Source organism: Calypte anna, chromosome 1, assembly GCF_003957555.1.
Source record: "Calypte anna isolate BGI_N300 chromosome 1, bCalAnn1_v1.p, whole genome shotgun sequence".
NCBI classification, from domain to species: domain Eukaryota; kingdom Metazoa; phylum Chordata; class Aves; order Apodiformes; family Trochilidae; genus Calypte; species Calypte anna.
The window spans coordinates 65,039,340-65,056,198 of NC_044244.1; the positions used below are offsets into that span (position 1 = coordinate 65,039,340).

Below are 16,859 nucleotides of genomic sequence, written 5' to 3' on the forward strand. Positions count from 1 at the left end.
TTAGCCCCTTCCCCATGGTAGTAATTTCAAATAAATAAAGTATTAGTCTTTTCATTCTGTCACACAATTCCACTGCATGCCATGAAACAAAACACCTCACTAAATATTTTTCAAGAAAATTCACTGTGGGGTACTTTTTAAAATATACTTTAGGTCATTTACCCTTCATCTGCTTTCAAATTATGTTGTTCCAAACAAAAAGATAACAGGCCCCCTGATTCATCTCTGGCTACTCTTGCTGTCTCAGCAGCATAGAGCCACCAGAAAGCTGCCAAGCAGGAGCAGTGGAGCATCTCCTACAGGTACCATTCAGTGAAAAGGCCAGCATGGCTGGTTCTCTGCCACCTATCCCAACCCCACTGCATGAGAGGGTTCCCAGAAGTTAGGGCACATGCAGGGCTCAAGTAACTGGCAGATGTAGCAGCTGCTATGAGAAAGAATAAACTCAAAAACGAGACTACCATCTGCAAGGCAGTCAAAAGACAACCTGGCTATTGCCACAGCTCTCCAGAGTTTGCCATGTGCAAATGACATGTGTGGAGAGCAGCAGGGAAGGATGTATAAAAAGCCAGTGTGTTCCAGGCTGGACGTTGGAAAAGGGTGTTTAATCTATGAAGCTCAGCCATTCTGGCATCTGATATAACTCTGCAGAAGAGCTATCTGAAATGTGAAAGCACCCCACTTGAAGAATGAGTCTTGTTAACCCAACAGACAGCTTCATAAAAAAAAACAAACTCATTGGGTCCTCTACTAGTACAAGTGGGGGGAACACCACAAACCATATTGTTTTTCCTGTATTCCAGGCAGCAAAAAATACTAGGACAAAGGAAAAAAAGTAAGATGGCATTTGTGCAGGTTTTGAAACACAAAAAATTAAAGGCAAGCCTGAAAGTTGAATGTTACAGACACTAGACTGTCAGAAAAGGAGGAGGATGACTGGCAACTGTTAAAATTTCTGAAATGAGTGGCTACTTTCTCATCACTGCTTCTGTATGAAAAATATGATTAAAACTTAATCATAGAATAATAGAATCATAGAATTGGCTGGGTTGGAAGGGACCTCAGAGATCATCGAGTCCAACCCTTGAACCACCGTTGCGGTTGCTAGACCATGGCACTGAGTGCCACATCCAGTCTTTTTTTAAATATTTCCAGGGACGGAGAATCCACCACTTCAGTGGGCAGCCCATTCCAATGACGGATCACTCTTTCCGTAAAGAAATTCTTTCTAATATCTAACCTAAACTTCCCCTGGCACAACTTAAGTCCATGCCCTCTTGTCTTGTTGAAAGTTGTTTGGTAAAAGAGCCCAACCCCCACCTGGCTACACCCTCCTTTCAGGTAGTTGTAGAGAGCGATGAGGTCTCCCCTGAGCCGCCTCTTCTTTAGGCTGAACAACCCCAGTTCTCTCAGCCTCTCCTCGTAGGGTCTATGCTCGAGTCCCTTCACCAGCCTGGTTGCCCTCCTTTGGACCTGCTCCAGGACCTCGATATCCTTCCTGAACTGGGGGGCCCAGAACTGGACACAGTACTCCAGGTGTGGCCTCACGAGGGCTGAGTACAGGGGCAGAATCACTTCCTTGGACCTGCTGGCAATGCTGTTCCGGATACAGGCCAGGATGCCATTGGCTTTCTTGGCCACCTGGGCACACTGCTGGCTCATGTTCAGCTTCTTGTCGATCCAGACTCCCAGGTCCTTTTCTGCCTGGCTGCTCTCCAGCCACTCTGTCCCCAGCCTGTAGCGCTGCATGGGGTTGTTGTGGCCAAAGTGCAGGACCCGGCACTTGGCCGTGTTAAACCTCATCCCGTTGGAATCAGCCCAACTCTCCAGTCTGTCCAGGTCCCTCTGCAGAGCCCTCCTGCCTTCTAGTTGATCAACACTCCCCCCCAGCTTAGTGTCGTCTGCGAATTTGCTGATGATGGACTCAATCCCCTCATCTAAATCATCAATGAAGATGTTGAACAGAACTGGGCCCAACACTGATCCCTGGGGGACACCACTAGTGACCGGCCGCCAACTGGATGCAGCCCCGTTCAGCACCACTCTCTGGGCCCGGCCCTCCAGCCAGTTCCTAACCCAGCACAGGGTGCTCCTGTCCAAGCTGCGGGCTGACAGTTTTTTCAGGAGGATGCTGTGGGAGACGGTGTCAAAGGCCTTGCTGAAGTCTAGGTAGACCACATCCACAGCCTTCCCCTCATCCACCAGTCGGGTCACCTGATCATAAAAGGAGATCAGGTTGGTCAGGCATGACCTGCCCTTCCTAAAACCGTGCTGGCTGGGTCTGATCCCTTGCCCATCCTGCAGGTGCTGTGTGATTGCACCGAGGATGATCTGTTCCATGACCCTGCCAGGCACTGAGGTCAGGCTGACGGGCCTGTAGTTTCCTGGGTCCTCTTTCCGGCCCTTTTTGTGGATTGGCGTGACATTCGCCAACTTCCAATCATCTGGGATGTCCCCAGTGAGCCAGGACTGTTGATAGATGATAGCGAGAGGCTTGGCGAAAACTTACCTAACACTAGAGGCAAGGCTGATCTATAAATAAAGTACACATCACTCTCCTCCCTCACAAATACTCTGTCACTCAACTAGATATCAACTAAGCCACTTGCCTCAGTAATCCATTTTCAATGCACAGAGTGCAGTTACTATGGTAGGTATACCAGAGTAACACTGGTTTGACTGACAGATGTTCAAGTTGGTGAAGGAATGTGTTCACCTCTATGTTGTCCTGGGGTGAGATGCCTCGTGCAGATTATTTAGCACTTCATTTCTGCTTTTATAGCAAAAGCATGGCTCTTACAGAAAGATGTTAATAGACTCTTGCTTCTTCCTTGGATGTCAGAAAGCAGAATTCATGTTGATGTGTAGGACAGAGACCTTAACAAATGAAGTTAATGAAGTCAAACATGACAGCAGAACATGAGGCATAAGGAGACAAGAAAATGCAGTACAGAAAGCAGAGAACAGTTCAAGCCTTGACTATGAGTTGCATTGTCACACGATGTACTATTAAGCATATGCTCATTATGGTACATAAAAGCAAGTAGAGTCTCCTTCCCCTCCTTGTAATGTGGGAAATGGGAGAAATTGGAGCAACTTCATGCTACTCTCTTTCTGCAAATGTCAGGGAAGGTGAAGAAAGTACCATGACTCCCAGACTTTCCTTTCTCTTCATTAGCCAGAATGAAGCAATGCCTTGAAGGTATGGAATGGCAATTGAGACCCTGGTCTGATGCTTGTCAGAACAGCAATGACAGATGTTGCCTCTGACTCTGCTCCCTGTTACTGCAAGCAATCCATAAGCCATTAGTCATAAATTAAGAATTTATGATTTTTCAACAAAGTCTCATTACTACTACATAGACTACTTACAGATGCTATTCCTGGTTAAAACCAAACCAAAACATTGTTCCCAAACTCTAGTTTTTCCACTCAGTAATATTATTTGTAGAGTGCAGCTGAGAGTCTATGTTAATAAAACAAATACCACATTTAAATACTACATGTACTACAAGTGCTGACAAAGAACATTTTTTTAAAGGAGTAAGCACAATACATGTACAGTGTTTTCCTAGTGCATTCAATTTGCAAATTCAAACAGAAATCAATAACAATGGATTACAAGTTGGAAATTTATGTTTTTAACATGTTCCCTGGCATATTTAGTTTAGTATGGATGGTGATGATGCTGTAAGTTTTTGTTGGTATGTAGCACATTTGGTAGCTATAGTATTTAAAAATTAATAAACTAAAAGTCATTTTCAATATACAAACTTCAAACAGAATGGGTAAATAAACAGGGATGAAGTGAATCTTAAAAAGCTACGATTTCTTTAGGTTACTAATGTATTATATTGCAGTTTCCCACTTCACAAAAATAATTCACAGCAGTAACCACTGAACTGGGTAAAGGCACAACCAGCCTTTCTTTTGTTACTACAGAGAAAATTTCATACAAGCAGAAGAAAGTACAAAAAACACCCATTCGTATACATGTGGATTCCTTTAGCTCAATATAACTGAATACATCCCATCACATTCTTTGCAAAATGTATTTTAACTGTTCACTTCAGAAATAAGCTAGGTGCTTCACACATTAGCTGCTGTTTATCAGATACAAGTGTGGCCTCCCAGTGGATAGTGATGGGGTAACAAAAGTTACTTTTCAGGTGTAAGTGGGCTTAGAAAGTAGAGCTCAACTCTGGGGCTGGACTAAACTCAGGTTGCAGAGGAAGAAAATTTTAATTGAGGACAAATTCTACTTTTCATAGCTAAATCATTCTACTGAAACGAATCTGCTCACCCACAGAGAATTATCTGCTGTATAATTGCTTCAATATTGATTAATAAGTAACAACTGATGGAGAGACTTTGCTGACAGTTAATAACCAGTAGCTGAAGAGAGGGCCTAAGGCAGAGCCTCAGGCCTTTAATGCAGGTAGTCATTAACTGGCAGAAAATGCCTTGTCTTGAGGTCATTATTATTATTATTACATAATAATATTAATACATTTTTCAAATACCGAATAGTTTTCCAAAAACAATAGGCTGAACTGCACGGTAAGTACAGTTCTATTTTAGACAGATTTTTTTTCTTAAGCAACTAACAGAACCTACTGGGGAAAAACTATTCTGAATAGTTGTTCAACCTTATTTCTTTTTTTCAGACTATTAATGAATGTCAGCTCTGAAGTCTCATCAGACTGATCACCACACTGCAGGTGAGGGAACTTCCAGCCCTCAGCATCTCACAGATTGCTAGAAGCACTACACTACCTCCAGTCATCTTGTCTTAAAGACAGGTATAAAACCACATATCCATGATGCTGGACCATAACTAACACGAGCTGCTACACATGCAGCATGACTCCTGACCTAAGTCTGCTTATGTCCCTCAGTGCACTAGCCCTCCTGGAGAAAGTATTTTCACTTATGCAGAATCAAGTAACTAGAACAGCACGAATCCCACTTCTGAGACCTATCTATATCTTTTTGTGTAATGCTGAACCAAACAGAGTGAGGGTTTCAAAGACAAGAGAATTCATTACTCTGAATCCCATAAACACCAGGGATGTTTATGCAGGCTCTCTGCAAGATGGAGAGCAGTCTGGAAACAGTTATCTTATTTTCCTTGAGCCAGATTATTACAGCACCTTCTCATTGACCAGGATAAAACTGTAAAGTACTGAATTAAGGTCTTTACTAACAAGGAGCTTGTCATCTCTAATTACACCTTAGACGAAGTAATAACAAAAAAACAGCAGTGCAATAAAGGTTGGCCTTATTGTGGTATGACTCTTTTGATAAGATCTTTCTTAGCCCCAAGAACTTCCTTTGTATCACAGCAAATTACTTGGCACTGATGACTCTACAGTAACATTTACTATAACTAAAACCAAGACATATTCAGCTGTAGAGTTCTCTTCAAAATGTAACACTCTTGGTTGCAGACAGCCAGTGGAAGTCCTGCCCTGAGCAGCTGACCACACGGTGGTCAGGCCCACACGCTGACAACAATCCTGCAACACACACTGCAGTAATTTTGGAATAGGAAAGTTGCAAAACTGAAACCACACAAGATTCTTCTCCAGCACTGCCTTCCATCAGCATTCCTCCTCCCACTCATCACCCAGATAGCCACTTCATTTCACTGCTGCTCACTCCCATCTGCTCTGCCACTGCCTGCGCTTGTTCTTCTAACCCCTGCACCCACAATTCCATCTGACTCCATTCCCTTCCATGCACTTTCCTTTTTTTTTTTTCTCCTTTTTTTCTCTTTTTTTTTCTTAGCAGATACTTCTCCTGACAAGAGCAAAACATGTTAAAGCTGCCATATACTTATCACCACACTCCACCCACAGCAAAAGAGAAGAAAGGTAGATTAATCTCCTTGAAACATCTCCACTGATATGTCCTGCTTTCGCCCTGAGTACTCACTCCTCCTACTAACTGAAAGTAAAAAGAATTAACTGAAAAAAGATGACAGGACAAGGGGAATAGGCTTCAAGTTGCATCAGGATAGATTTAGGTTGGATATCGGGAGAAACTTCTTTACAGAAAGAGTTGTTAAGCACTGGAACAGGCTCCCCAGGGAGGTGGTTGAGTTTCCATCCCTGAATGTGTTTAAAAATTGCCTGGATGTGGTGCCTGGGGACATGGTTTAGTGGTGGGTCATCAGGAATAGCATTAGTAGGGTTAGGACAAGGCTGTACTGAATGATCTTGAAGGTCTTTTCCAGCCTGAGCAATTCTGATTCTATGAAAAAGGGACTTAAAATAACCTGTGGTTTCATAGGGAAGACAGTCTCAGTGGGAAGACATACCCAATGTACTGAGTTTCCATGTCTGTCTGACAAAGAAACAATGAGAAACAGAGGGTTTGGCAAATAGAAGTACAGTTAAACATGGAGTAACACTAAATTCTCACAGGGGAAAAATAAAGTAGCAATAGCAGGAAAAGGCCTCACAGATTGAAAGGACAGATAAAGAGAATGGTGAAAAAAACCACAGATTATATGGCAGACTTTATAGTCCAGCCAGCAGTATTTTGGCTTTAAGAATTACTGATAAAGAATGTGGAAAAAACTGAACAGCTGGACTTAGCCAGTTTTGAGAACAAACCTGCTTTTAATTTCATGGTTTCTTTTATTCCTCGAGAAATTTATCTACCCTTGACCATAGCAGTTTACTAAATCTAGTCAGCTGGAAGAGAAGTGAGACTTTAATCACTAGCATGCTGTCAAAATCCAAAAGGACAGTTCCCCGTTCCTTTCGCCTGCCTCCACCCAAATGCTTTGTGAACCATAATCAGGTTCAAGAAGTGCAAAACAGAAGTAAATGTGTATGCAATCTCTAATGTTTTAGATATTTGCTGTATGTCTAAAAATTACAGTATACATTGCATTCGCTGAAGCAAGAAACTGCCCATCAATATGCTTCAATATAGGCGTTTGGTTAATTTCCCTGAACATTCATTTTCAGGAGCAAATACTTTTATCAAATATTTATGCTCATGGTCATGGATATGGGAGCAGTGAAAAAGGATTCGAAGGAAAACAAAAGGCTTAGAATTGCATAAGCCATGTTTTATGTAATTTCATATTCACCCAGTGGTGTGCATGAACTCATGGTATTTCAATACAAAAGACTCAAAAAGATGGATTACCTCAGCAATTCATCTGAATGAACACAGCTTTAAAGCATTTACCATAAGTTCATATCTTAAAAGATACTCTTTCAACAAAATTGAACAAAAATGAAAAATTATCAGATCACAAATGGACTGAAAAATAGCAAAATATACTCAATAACTCGGTGTAAATTAACATAACCTATGTGATGGGGGTACTACAAAAAACAAGAGGTAAAAGTCTAGACTAACCAAACAATTATATAAGAGACTATCACAACCTATATAGGTTTTTCATCTTCACATCTTTACAAAGATTATCCATCATTTTGCAAAACTATTGGCAAAGTTCTGTACAACAGTTCTACCAAGACAATGGAGTATACATACATGTATGTTCTACATATACTGAACCACAGACTCAAGCATAACTATCAGGTCCTAATAACCACAAACTCCTAACAAATTAATATTTGGATGTTCTCTCTGGATTCCTGTTACAGCTAAAGCCTTCAGAACCATTTTGCTAAATATGAGAACAGTGAGAAGCTGTGAATTATTGTCTGTAAGCCATGAGTGTGCCTCAGTCTTCAGGGTATCAAATATATTCAGCCAGCAAAAGCCTGCAGGATATGAGCTCTGAATAACACAAGAAGATGAGATAGAGAAGTAGGTTTTAACTTTCAGATTGATGGTCCTAAGGTCCACCCTCCATTTTTCATGCATTTGCTTACACTGTTGTTTAAAGATGGACTGCTTGCAGCTGTTTCTCAGATGAGTCTTGAACATTTCAAAGTGAGATAACAGGGTTCTATGATGTAGGAAAAACTTGCAAGCATTACACTGTATTAGAGCACAAGGAATACAAGACCTACCTATTAGATTAAATACCACAAACATCTATTTTATTAAAGGAGAACCTCACATACCCAGCATTTTCTAAAGCTGAAAAATATCAAGCTATTCTTAGGTTAAGATTAAATCCTTCAGCAGTTAAGAGTACATTACAATAAAAAGTATCAACTCTTACCTGGACAGAGGTCTGTTTCAGTACTAGTTGATAGGGAGTAAGACGTGGCCTGATATATCTCACCCTGTTCTACTATGCCATTGAGCACTCCTGTTTATCAGTGAGTGTAGTGATAGGACAAGGGAAAATTGTTCTAAACTGAAAGAGGGTAGATTTAGATCAAGTATTTGGAAGAATATTTTTTTTTTGCTGTGAGGAGGGGAAGACACTGGAACAGGTTTTCCAGAGGATCTAGTGGGAAGTGTCCCTGCCCATGTCAGGGAGCTGGAACTAGATGATCTTTAAGGTCCCTTCCGTATGATTCTATGACTGTCATAATAGAGAGAGGCAACTAATTCCTCATCGGAAGAGCAATCCCTCTTGTAAATATAATTCATTTGTTGGTAGCAATAGTAAGAACCAGGCATCCACTTATCCCTCCTTACTTCTTTACCTTGGCACTTGAGAGATCCTTTTCTGAATTAACTCACTGAATAGAGCAATAACTTAGCTGAAAACAAGCAAGTAAACAAACAAACTACCCACAACCTGAAAAACCCAAAGGTTTTCTAGGCATGTTTCCTCCTCTCCTTCTGTTCAGCCAGAGGGCAGTGTCATAGTCTTCTGGACATGATATGAAATGCTTGTAAAGGAGTGAAAGGTGCCCAGTGTCCTACCTAGCTGTTTCAGTGACAAAAACAATACTTATTTCCCGACCATTTCAGGATGGTCTACGTGAGGGATGCCAATGCAGAGGGCTGTCCTGGGTTCCTCATTCATCATCATAGTCTTGAGTCTGTACTAGGGTTGAAAAATTACCACATTTTCATTTATTTTTTCTGGTCACTTTTTAGCCAGATCATAGGACTCTACAGAGCTAAAGGCTGACACAGGAAAGCAGAGAATATTTTTGGCTCAGAGAAGGTGGGATAAGCTCCCTCTGCGACAGCCCAATGTTTAGTCAAGCTATAAGAGGCTATGGAGAAGCTTCCTGACCTGATCAGCCATGGAAGGTAACCTGTAGGAAGGGAACCTTCCTTATGCCCCCAAGCTACAGCACAAAGTCATAGACCATTTGCAGAAGTAAAACACCCCCTTTGCTCAGGCACATAGCTTAAATTGCCACCTAGTCCTCTGTTTCCCTAACTAGCTATTTTGTCATTCTCACTAACTAAGAAGGCAGGGTTTCTCTGTATGGTCACCCGAAAAATCAAGATGACAGTGCCATGAAATATTGTATTAATGCTGAGAGCATTTCTCATATATGTTTTGGCTTGTTACACAGTTCTGAGCTTGATATTTGTAAATAAAAACAAAACTGACATGAATAAAGGATTTCTTCTCTTTTTTTTCATGGCTTGACTCCTGGAACTGTGCCATATTTGGAAACAACAGCTCTAGAAAGTTAGTACTTCCATCAACCTGGAGCTCCACAGGGAGCTGGTAGGTTGTAAAGTCCTGCTCTTGAGCAAGAGATCAGAGACAGAGATTTTCAGCCTCTTGAGGTAGCACATAGCACACCAAGAGATATGTCAGTACTGAAATATGATGACTGAAAACCTTGCCAGTATCACTAATTTTTTTAAATAAATAGTCCCATTAAAAATGGTATCAAATAGGCTACAGGAAAAACAAGAGAAAACTTCCCCCAAAAAATCCAAGTAAGTGAAACAGCATGTTTAAAAGCTTAAAATTTACATCAGACAGCCACACCTATTAAGCTAAGCACTTACAAGAAGCATCAGACAAACAAAAAATGTTGGTCAAATCTCAAAAAAGGTCCTGAACAGTACAGGCTATCATTAAATAAACTAGCAAATTTTAAGAATACTGTTCAAGGAAACACTTTGAGTACTTAATGTTATCATCCTTTACAAAAAGCGAGGGTTTTCAAAATTATATACAACATTAAAATACTTACTACTACTCCACTCTTGGTGACAGTTTCCCGGTACGTAAAATTGCACACTGCCCAAGCTAGGTAATATGTGGACATGAGAGGAGTCTGCGAAAAGTGATCTGTAACCCATCCATCTTCTTCAAACACAGAAGTTTCAACTGGCATGTTGGATAAAGATAAGTATGTTGCTTGATGCTTGATGCTGATTTTGAAAGTGGCCTTGTAGATGGGCTCATCAAAGCAAGGAAAAGCTTTTCTGGCATGGGTAGGAGAAAACTGCGTAACCCCAAGAAACCTGGGAAAAAAGCAAACAAAAAAAATCAGTGATTATTAACTGTGCACTGCACTTGATCATGGATGAATCAAAGATATTGATTGACTACCGCAACTTAAGGGGAGAGGGGAAACAAACTGTACAAAACGGAGTGTCTGAACACTGCTTTAGCTTGTTCTAACTCCCTGTACTGCAGTGCAATTGATAAAAAGTAATGGTCTATATAATTTTTCTACAAATGTGCAAACACCACATTGACATTAAATAAATAATCCCTCACCTTGTATCAAACTTCAGGTCCTAGCGGTTTTGCTCATCAGTATAAAAGTGAGCCTATATTGGTTATACAATGCAAAACAAGTAAGCGCAGTCCTCAGTTCAAACCATGATTTAACAGTGAACAAGGTGTTCACTGCACTGCACCCTAAGGCACTTTACCTTTATTTGGACATGAGAACTTACAGTCACACACTACACTCCAGAGGGTCAGTGTTTTCCACTACTGATTACTTACAGTAATGGTTGCACGTAGGTCTGAGACACACAGCACTGCTGTGGCTGTGCAAGTCCAAAAAAACATTCTGAGAGAACAACAGATACAAGCAAATGCTTAAAAAGGTAGGGAGGACAGTTCACCATTCTTCTACATACGCATTGCTTTTCTGGTGTCTTTCATGGAGAACAAACCAGTAAGTCAAATTATGAAAAGATCTCTGAAGGAGGAAAAACTTTTTATTCTGGCATTGGGTAGAATGGGAAGGCTTTAGTTTGATATAAAATCTCTTAACAGTTTTCTTTGGAACTAGAGATTTTTAGTCTAGATAGAGAATAGTAACCCTTCTGGGGAGACATATCTACACATTTGGGAAAAATCCAAGTACAGTAATCTATTTGCAGAAACAAGAAGCTACACTTAAAAAGTTGAATTATGGCTTTTGATAGGAATATTTTCAGGAAGCATTAGGACAAGAAGATTACTAGAAACAACTATGTAGCTGTAAATGTAGCACATAAGCAGGCCTTTTGAGTGGTATTGATTCCTGCCTTGCTTTCCAATGTTCCATCAGTGGAAATAACCATGCAATTTTAGATACTAGGTAAATATTTATCAGAATTTTAGAGGTTGACTAATCACTTGTTATTTCTCTGGGGAAAGTGGATGAGTGGATAGATTTGATATAATGAAAACGGTGACACCTACTATTACTATATGCATTATTCTGCAATACAGTACTCTCTAATGCAGACGGAGGAAAATATGGGTAGCCCATAAGGAAAATAAAATATCTAATTAACTTAGAAAACTTCTTGGGTTTTATACATATTTTGGAGCACTATTTTATAAAAACTTAAAATTACTTTCCTGAATATTACACTTAAGTCTCGTTACAGTGCACCCAGACCTGATGGAACTAGATATATATTTTCATGTGAAGTTATCACCTCTTTCCCAATCATACTAAATTTTTAAAACTTTAAAAAAAAATTTCACCACCTAAGCAGAAGTTTAGTCTTTTGACTAAAATAAAGGACCTTATTAGACTAGCAATTATTGAAGGAGTTCAGCTTACTGCATATTCTTGACTTATTATAAAACATGGATTACTAAAATAATAATTCAGCATAAGGTTGCTAAATGTAAGGTAAAAAGTTAGTGCCAGTGTTAATCCAATGAAATTCCAGATTATTAGCGGATCTGCACTAATGCAACAAAGCCAAACCAGCCAATTAGGTGAAGAAAAACAAGTTAATTTATATGCAAAGTATTTCAAATTAATTCGATTCTGCATTCCAGGCACACTCTAAACAGCTAAAGACATCAACAGGAGCTTCAAGTGAGCATGGAAAAGTGTACTGGCCTGTTATTAATAAAGCAAGAATAATGAACTTTCCTCTGCAATTAAAAATTTTAATGAGCTCAAACAAATATGTAAACAAATACTTAGTGAACACTGTATATATTCTGACAGGCTCTAAATAAGTAAAGTTGGCTTTTGGCCCCCCCCCTTTACTTCTCAAGAGATTTTACCAGTAGTCTCTTAATATTTGTTATGTTTTAGGCCATTTTCAATTGGTGAACAGACAAATGGACAAATGGAACCTGGTAAACTGCATTTTACAGACAGATATATTTGCATACACGTAACTGAGCAAACACTGGGCAGTCAATATTTCATACGAAAAATACATCAACTACCCATAACAGTGATATTTGTAACACACACATTACTATCAAACATCGATTTGTTTATTGTCCCACAAAGCAAAACAAAAACTTAAAAACTGCTTCTAAAAGACTAAATCCTTAACCATGTTCAAAAACAAACAACACTGTTACATAAATCTACTTTTCTCTGTGTTAGGCGGCAAAAACAAGCACAGCTTCTCTAGTGAAGAGCAGGTTGAGCATTTCATTTATCTCTCCAGACACCTCTCTGAGTGAGTACTGACATTTATATCTCCAATTCCCAAAAACATCACCATAAAAAGTTGTGCTTCTGGGAATGACAGTCTCGCAGCCTGTCTTCTCAGAATACCACAGCAGTAATTTGCAGGTGTTCTAATTCCGCTTCATCTGTTAAAGGAAGACATGTTTCCTCAACAACCTATCTATAAGATGGAAGAATATGTCTATTTGTTTTGTCTCCGTGATGTAAGAATTTTCTTTCCTTTTAATTTGTGCCAGAGTTTTATGTTCATTTAAAGTATGCATGCATGTTCCTACAGTACTTTACAGTAGCTCTGTATTACATCTCTATTAATTACTGCCACTAAACTCTGGCACATAATGCAAAGTAAGTTTGCAGTGTACCACTTGCACTTGACATTTCAATTACATTACCGAAGATTTCAGTGAGAAAATACTTCTGTGCAGCTATCAACATTTCAGGTTATGACTTTAACCTATGAAGACAACAGAAAATGAACTAAGTTTAAGAAAAAAAATTATAAAGTGAGCATATTAGTTCATTTGTAAAGCCTCACAGCTAGTTATTCATTCTCCACATAAAACAAAAGTGAAAAATTAACGTTTAGATCTTTTTATAGCAACTGCTATTCCAATGATGTTGCTGTATTTTAATCAAATATAAAGATGTCAAAAAGCTACAGTCCTTCTGGAACATCAGAGTCTCCCAGAGCATAAGGGAAGCCTGTCTGTCATATAAGAAGCCATCCATATTTAAGGACTACAAATGGTTATGTGTTACACTAAAAATGGGTTATTAATCAAAATGCAAATCCTTACACTGCAAAAGCATACCCTGATTTTCAGTGTGTATTATTTATACTACAGTGAGTCTTTAAGGTTGTGACAGCTGAAAAGGGAAAAAAGAGTACCATTATTAAACACCTGAAACTATAACCACACACTGATTAATTTCAAAACCAGCATTTTACTGAAAGAGATATAAGAGCTGAAAAGAAAAAATGACACTGATTTCAATATAACAAAGCTACATGACACAAGGGAAGGATCTCGCCAAATATGGCTATATTCAAGTGCACTAAAACCAAAGCAATTTATATTTGAAAAGTTACACAAAGAGTACTGGGAAAAACATGTTACCATGGCCTTTCACTCCATGTCTTTAGGTAGTATGAACATGAATAGGCCTTTTTCTGCTGTTTTTTTTTCTTTTTTTTTTAATCATAACTGGGGCATCAGTACTGAGGTATAACAATGTAATAATAATGAGGTATAATAATTACAGGTGTAATACAACACCTATTTCATGGTTCAATTATTCCTATACAATGTCTAAATACACAGGAATAACAACCAGTTAAATAATTTCTTGGGTTTGTAAAGTGAGTTATGCCCCCTGTCGTCAGCAGTTCTTTGTCTTCTGATTTGTCCATTTCCATACAAGTCTTCACAAATTCCCCATTACCTCACTCACTCTTCAGAAATAAAAGGTATTTTATCTGCATCATTTCCTACAACCATGCTTTTCCAAATTTGTGATTTATTTCACTGTGGTGACAAATTGCACAAACTTAGTTTCAATCCTGCTTTCAGTTCTAATATCAGGCTGTTTCAAATCACCAGCAACCATAGTAACAAAAATACATTTTAAAACAAGAGCTGTTGATTTGAGTTAGTGAGCACCCTTTCTCTTTCTGTACACTTTTTTTTTTTAATTCTTCCAATTACAAACTCTTCCCAGACCAAAGCAGTAAGAGAACAACTTCAACAGAAACTAATTCTAAATGATGGGCCATGCCAGAACTATCAATTATTATCTTTCTACAAGAAAGTCTGGTTAAAAGAGAAAACTACTTCAAAAATAAATAAATAAAAGAAACGTGGGACAGCCTGAACGTGGCCTCCCCTGTGACCCTGCCCATCGTAACAAGGGCCTCTACAGGGGTTACAGTAGCAGCAGTAAATACGAATTAAGGCCGAATCTCGTTCTGCAGGGAACAGTGAATACTGTCAAGCTTTGCCCCGTCGCTGGTGTTCATCTGCAGCCAATTCAGTTGCAGCAGGTGGCGTAAATGTATTCACGTTAAGTGAAATGCCCTCCCGTTGCCTTTTTGTCAAATAATGAAATAACAAAACCGCAGAGACGTTTCACCACACACACACACCGCAATCCCCAAGTGCTGCTATTTGTAACCTGGCAAACTCTGTGACACCAGGACATATAGTAGCCGAAAACCTTGTGTTTATTAAAAAAAAGTGTTTGTCAAACAGACCCGGAATCCTCAGTCCGGGACTGTCCCAAGAGGAACAGAATGGGCAGCATGTTTTAATTCCTGCCTCCTTTGGAGGTTCAGTCATTGCCACTGTCCATTTCCAAGCAGGCGGGAGCATCTCCTCACCCACAGGCTACAGCCCGCAGCCTCAGCCGCCCGAGGCGGCGCCCACAGGCGGGGCGCTCCGCTCACCTGCCGTTGGCCTCAGATTATCCCAGCCCGGCCCTAGCCCAAAGTCGACCCGCAGCCCGGCCCGATCCAGGTTGCTCCGCCCGCCCGCCCACCCGGCCTGCCCGCCACCCCCATCGCTCCCGCACCCCCTCAGCCGCCGCCTCCGCTTCCCACCACCCTCTAGCCGCTCCCCCAACTCCGGCCGGCGGGGCGGAGCGGGGAAGGGCTGGCGGCCGCCAAGAACCTCGGCAGCTCCGCCTCCCCAGCGCCAGCTTTCGGGAGCGGGCAGACAGCGGTGGAGACCCCCAGCGAAGCAGAGGTGAGGCCTAGCCTGCACTCACAGACCGGTCGGGCGTCCCGCGGCCCTGCCGCGCACTGCCCCCTATCCCCATCCTTCCCGCCGCGCCAGCCGGCCGGGTCCAGCACTCCGGAGCCCCCAGTGCGGGGTGGCGCGGAGCCCGCGGCCTCACCGGCCTGGCGGCTCCGCGGCCCTGCGGGTACCAGCGCCGCCCGTCCTCCCTTCCACTCTTGCCGCCGAATTTCGGCACTAGCTGCCGCGGAGGGGCGGGGGCTGCCAACTTCGACCCGAGTTGAGTTGAGGAACGCGGTCCCTCCGCTACCTTCTCTCGCCGTAGAGGACGTAGGAGCTTCGGAAGAAGCCCAGCAGCTCGTTCTCGATGAAGCCATTATAGATGATCTTGAGGTTGTAACTTCTCTCCACCTCCAGGCTGCGGTTGAGGACGACGACGAAGACTTGAGTCTGGGGGTAGAGGAAGGAGCGGGCCACCTGCACGCCGCCAGCCAGCTTGTCCTCGGCCACGCGGACTACCTCGATATGCATGCGGTGGGCGTGCAGCACGATGTACCGGGTGGCGTTGCGCACCTCCAGCTGGACGTTCACCTCCCCACTGAAGGTGAAGTTCTCCATAAAGGCGCTGAGCATCAGGTTGTAGTGCAGCGGCCGTAGGTGCAGCGGCAGTCGGTGCCGGGCCCAGGGCGGTGGCTCCCGCCGGCGCTGCCACTCCTCCTCCTCTTCTTCCTCCTCCTGCTTTACCTCCGCCGCCTCCCCAACCTGCGCCCCCTCTTCTTCTTCGGGCCGGTCGGGGCGCTGCCCCTCTCCGGGTGGCTGCTGAGCCGCTCCCGATTGACTCCCGTTGCCGCCGGTCCGCGGCGAACCGGCGGCGGTGGCGCCGCACTCCTCGAAGCGGACGCTAAGAAGCACGGCGATCATGGTCACTGCCAGCAGCGCCAGGATGGAAACGGCGAAGCCCAGCACCAGGCGTTTGTGCACGGCGATGTGTTGCTCCGTGGTACGGGGTCTCGGCCCCGCCGCCTCGGCCCAGGGTCCCGGCGGCAGCCCCCGGCTGCCGTTCCGCAGGGCGGCCTCCTCCTCGATCATCATTGGGGTGGCGGGCGTGCAGTTCTTCTGCTTCTCCTCCGGGGCCATCACGGCAGCGCCGATCCCGCCTCCCCCGGGGCCGCCACCCCCCGAGGGGTCCCCGAAGGCATGGGAGGCTGTGAGGCGGGGGGGAGGCCTCGGCCCCTTTGAGGGGGACACGCTGCCTCTCACTTCCCGAAGAGTCGCATCAGCCCGGCTGCCGGCAGCCCCGCAGGCGGGGGAACAGGACGGGACGGGGTCGGGGCAGGAGCCGGTGGCGGGCGCTCCTCGCCGTCCG

At 42.7% G+C, this 16,859-nt stretch overlaps 1 protein-coding gene across 1 annotated transcript in view; it reads right to left on the reverse strand.

Annotated features, from left to right (window-relative positions):
• The window catches only part of TRHDE (thyrotropin releasing hormone degrading enzyme), a 186,745-nt gene extending 170,115 nt beyond the window's left edge, over nucleotides 1–16,630 (reverse strand). The window contains exons 1-2 of the mRNA XM_030462736.1: nucleotides 15,804–16,630; nucleotides 10,059–10,332 (exon numbers count right to left, since the gene is read on the reverse strand). Of these exons, the coding sequence (XP_030318596.1) occupies nucleotides 10,059–10,332; nucleotides 15,804–16,630 (1,101 nt within the window). The remainder of the gene's footprint in view (nucleotides 1–10,058; nucleotides 10,333–15,803) is intronic.
• Between the last annotated feature and the right edge of the window lie 229 nt (nucleotides 16,631–16,859).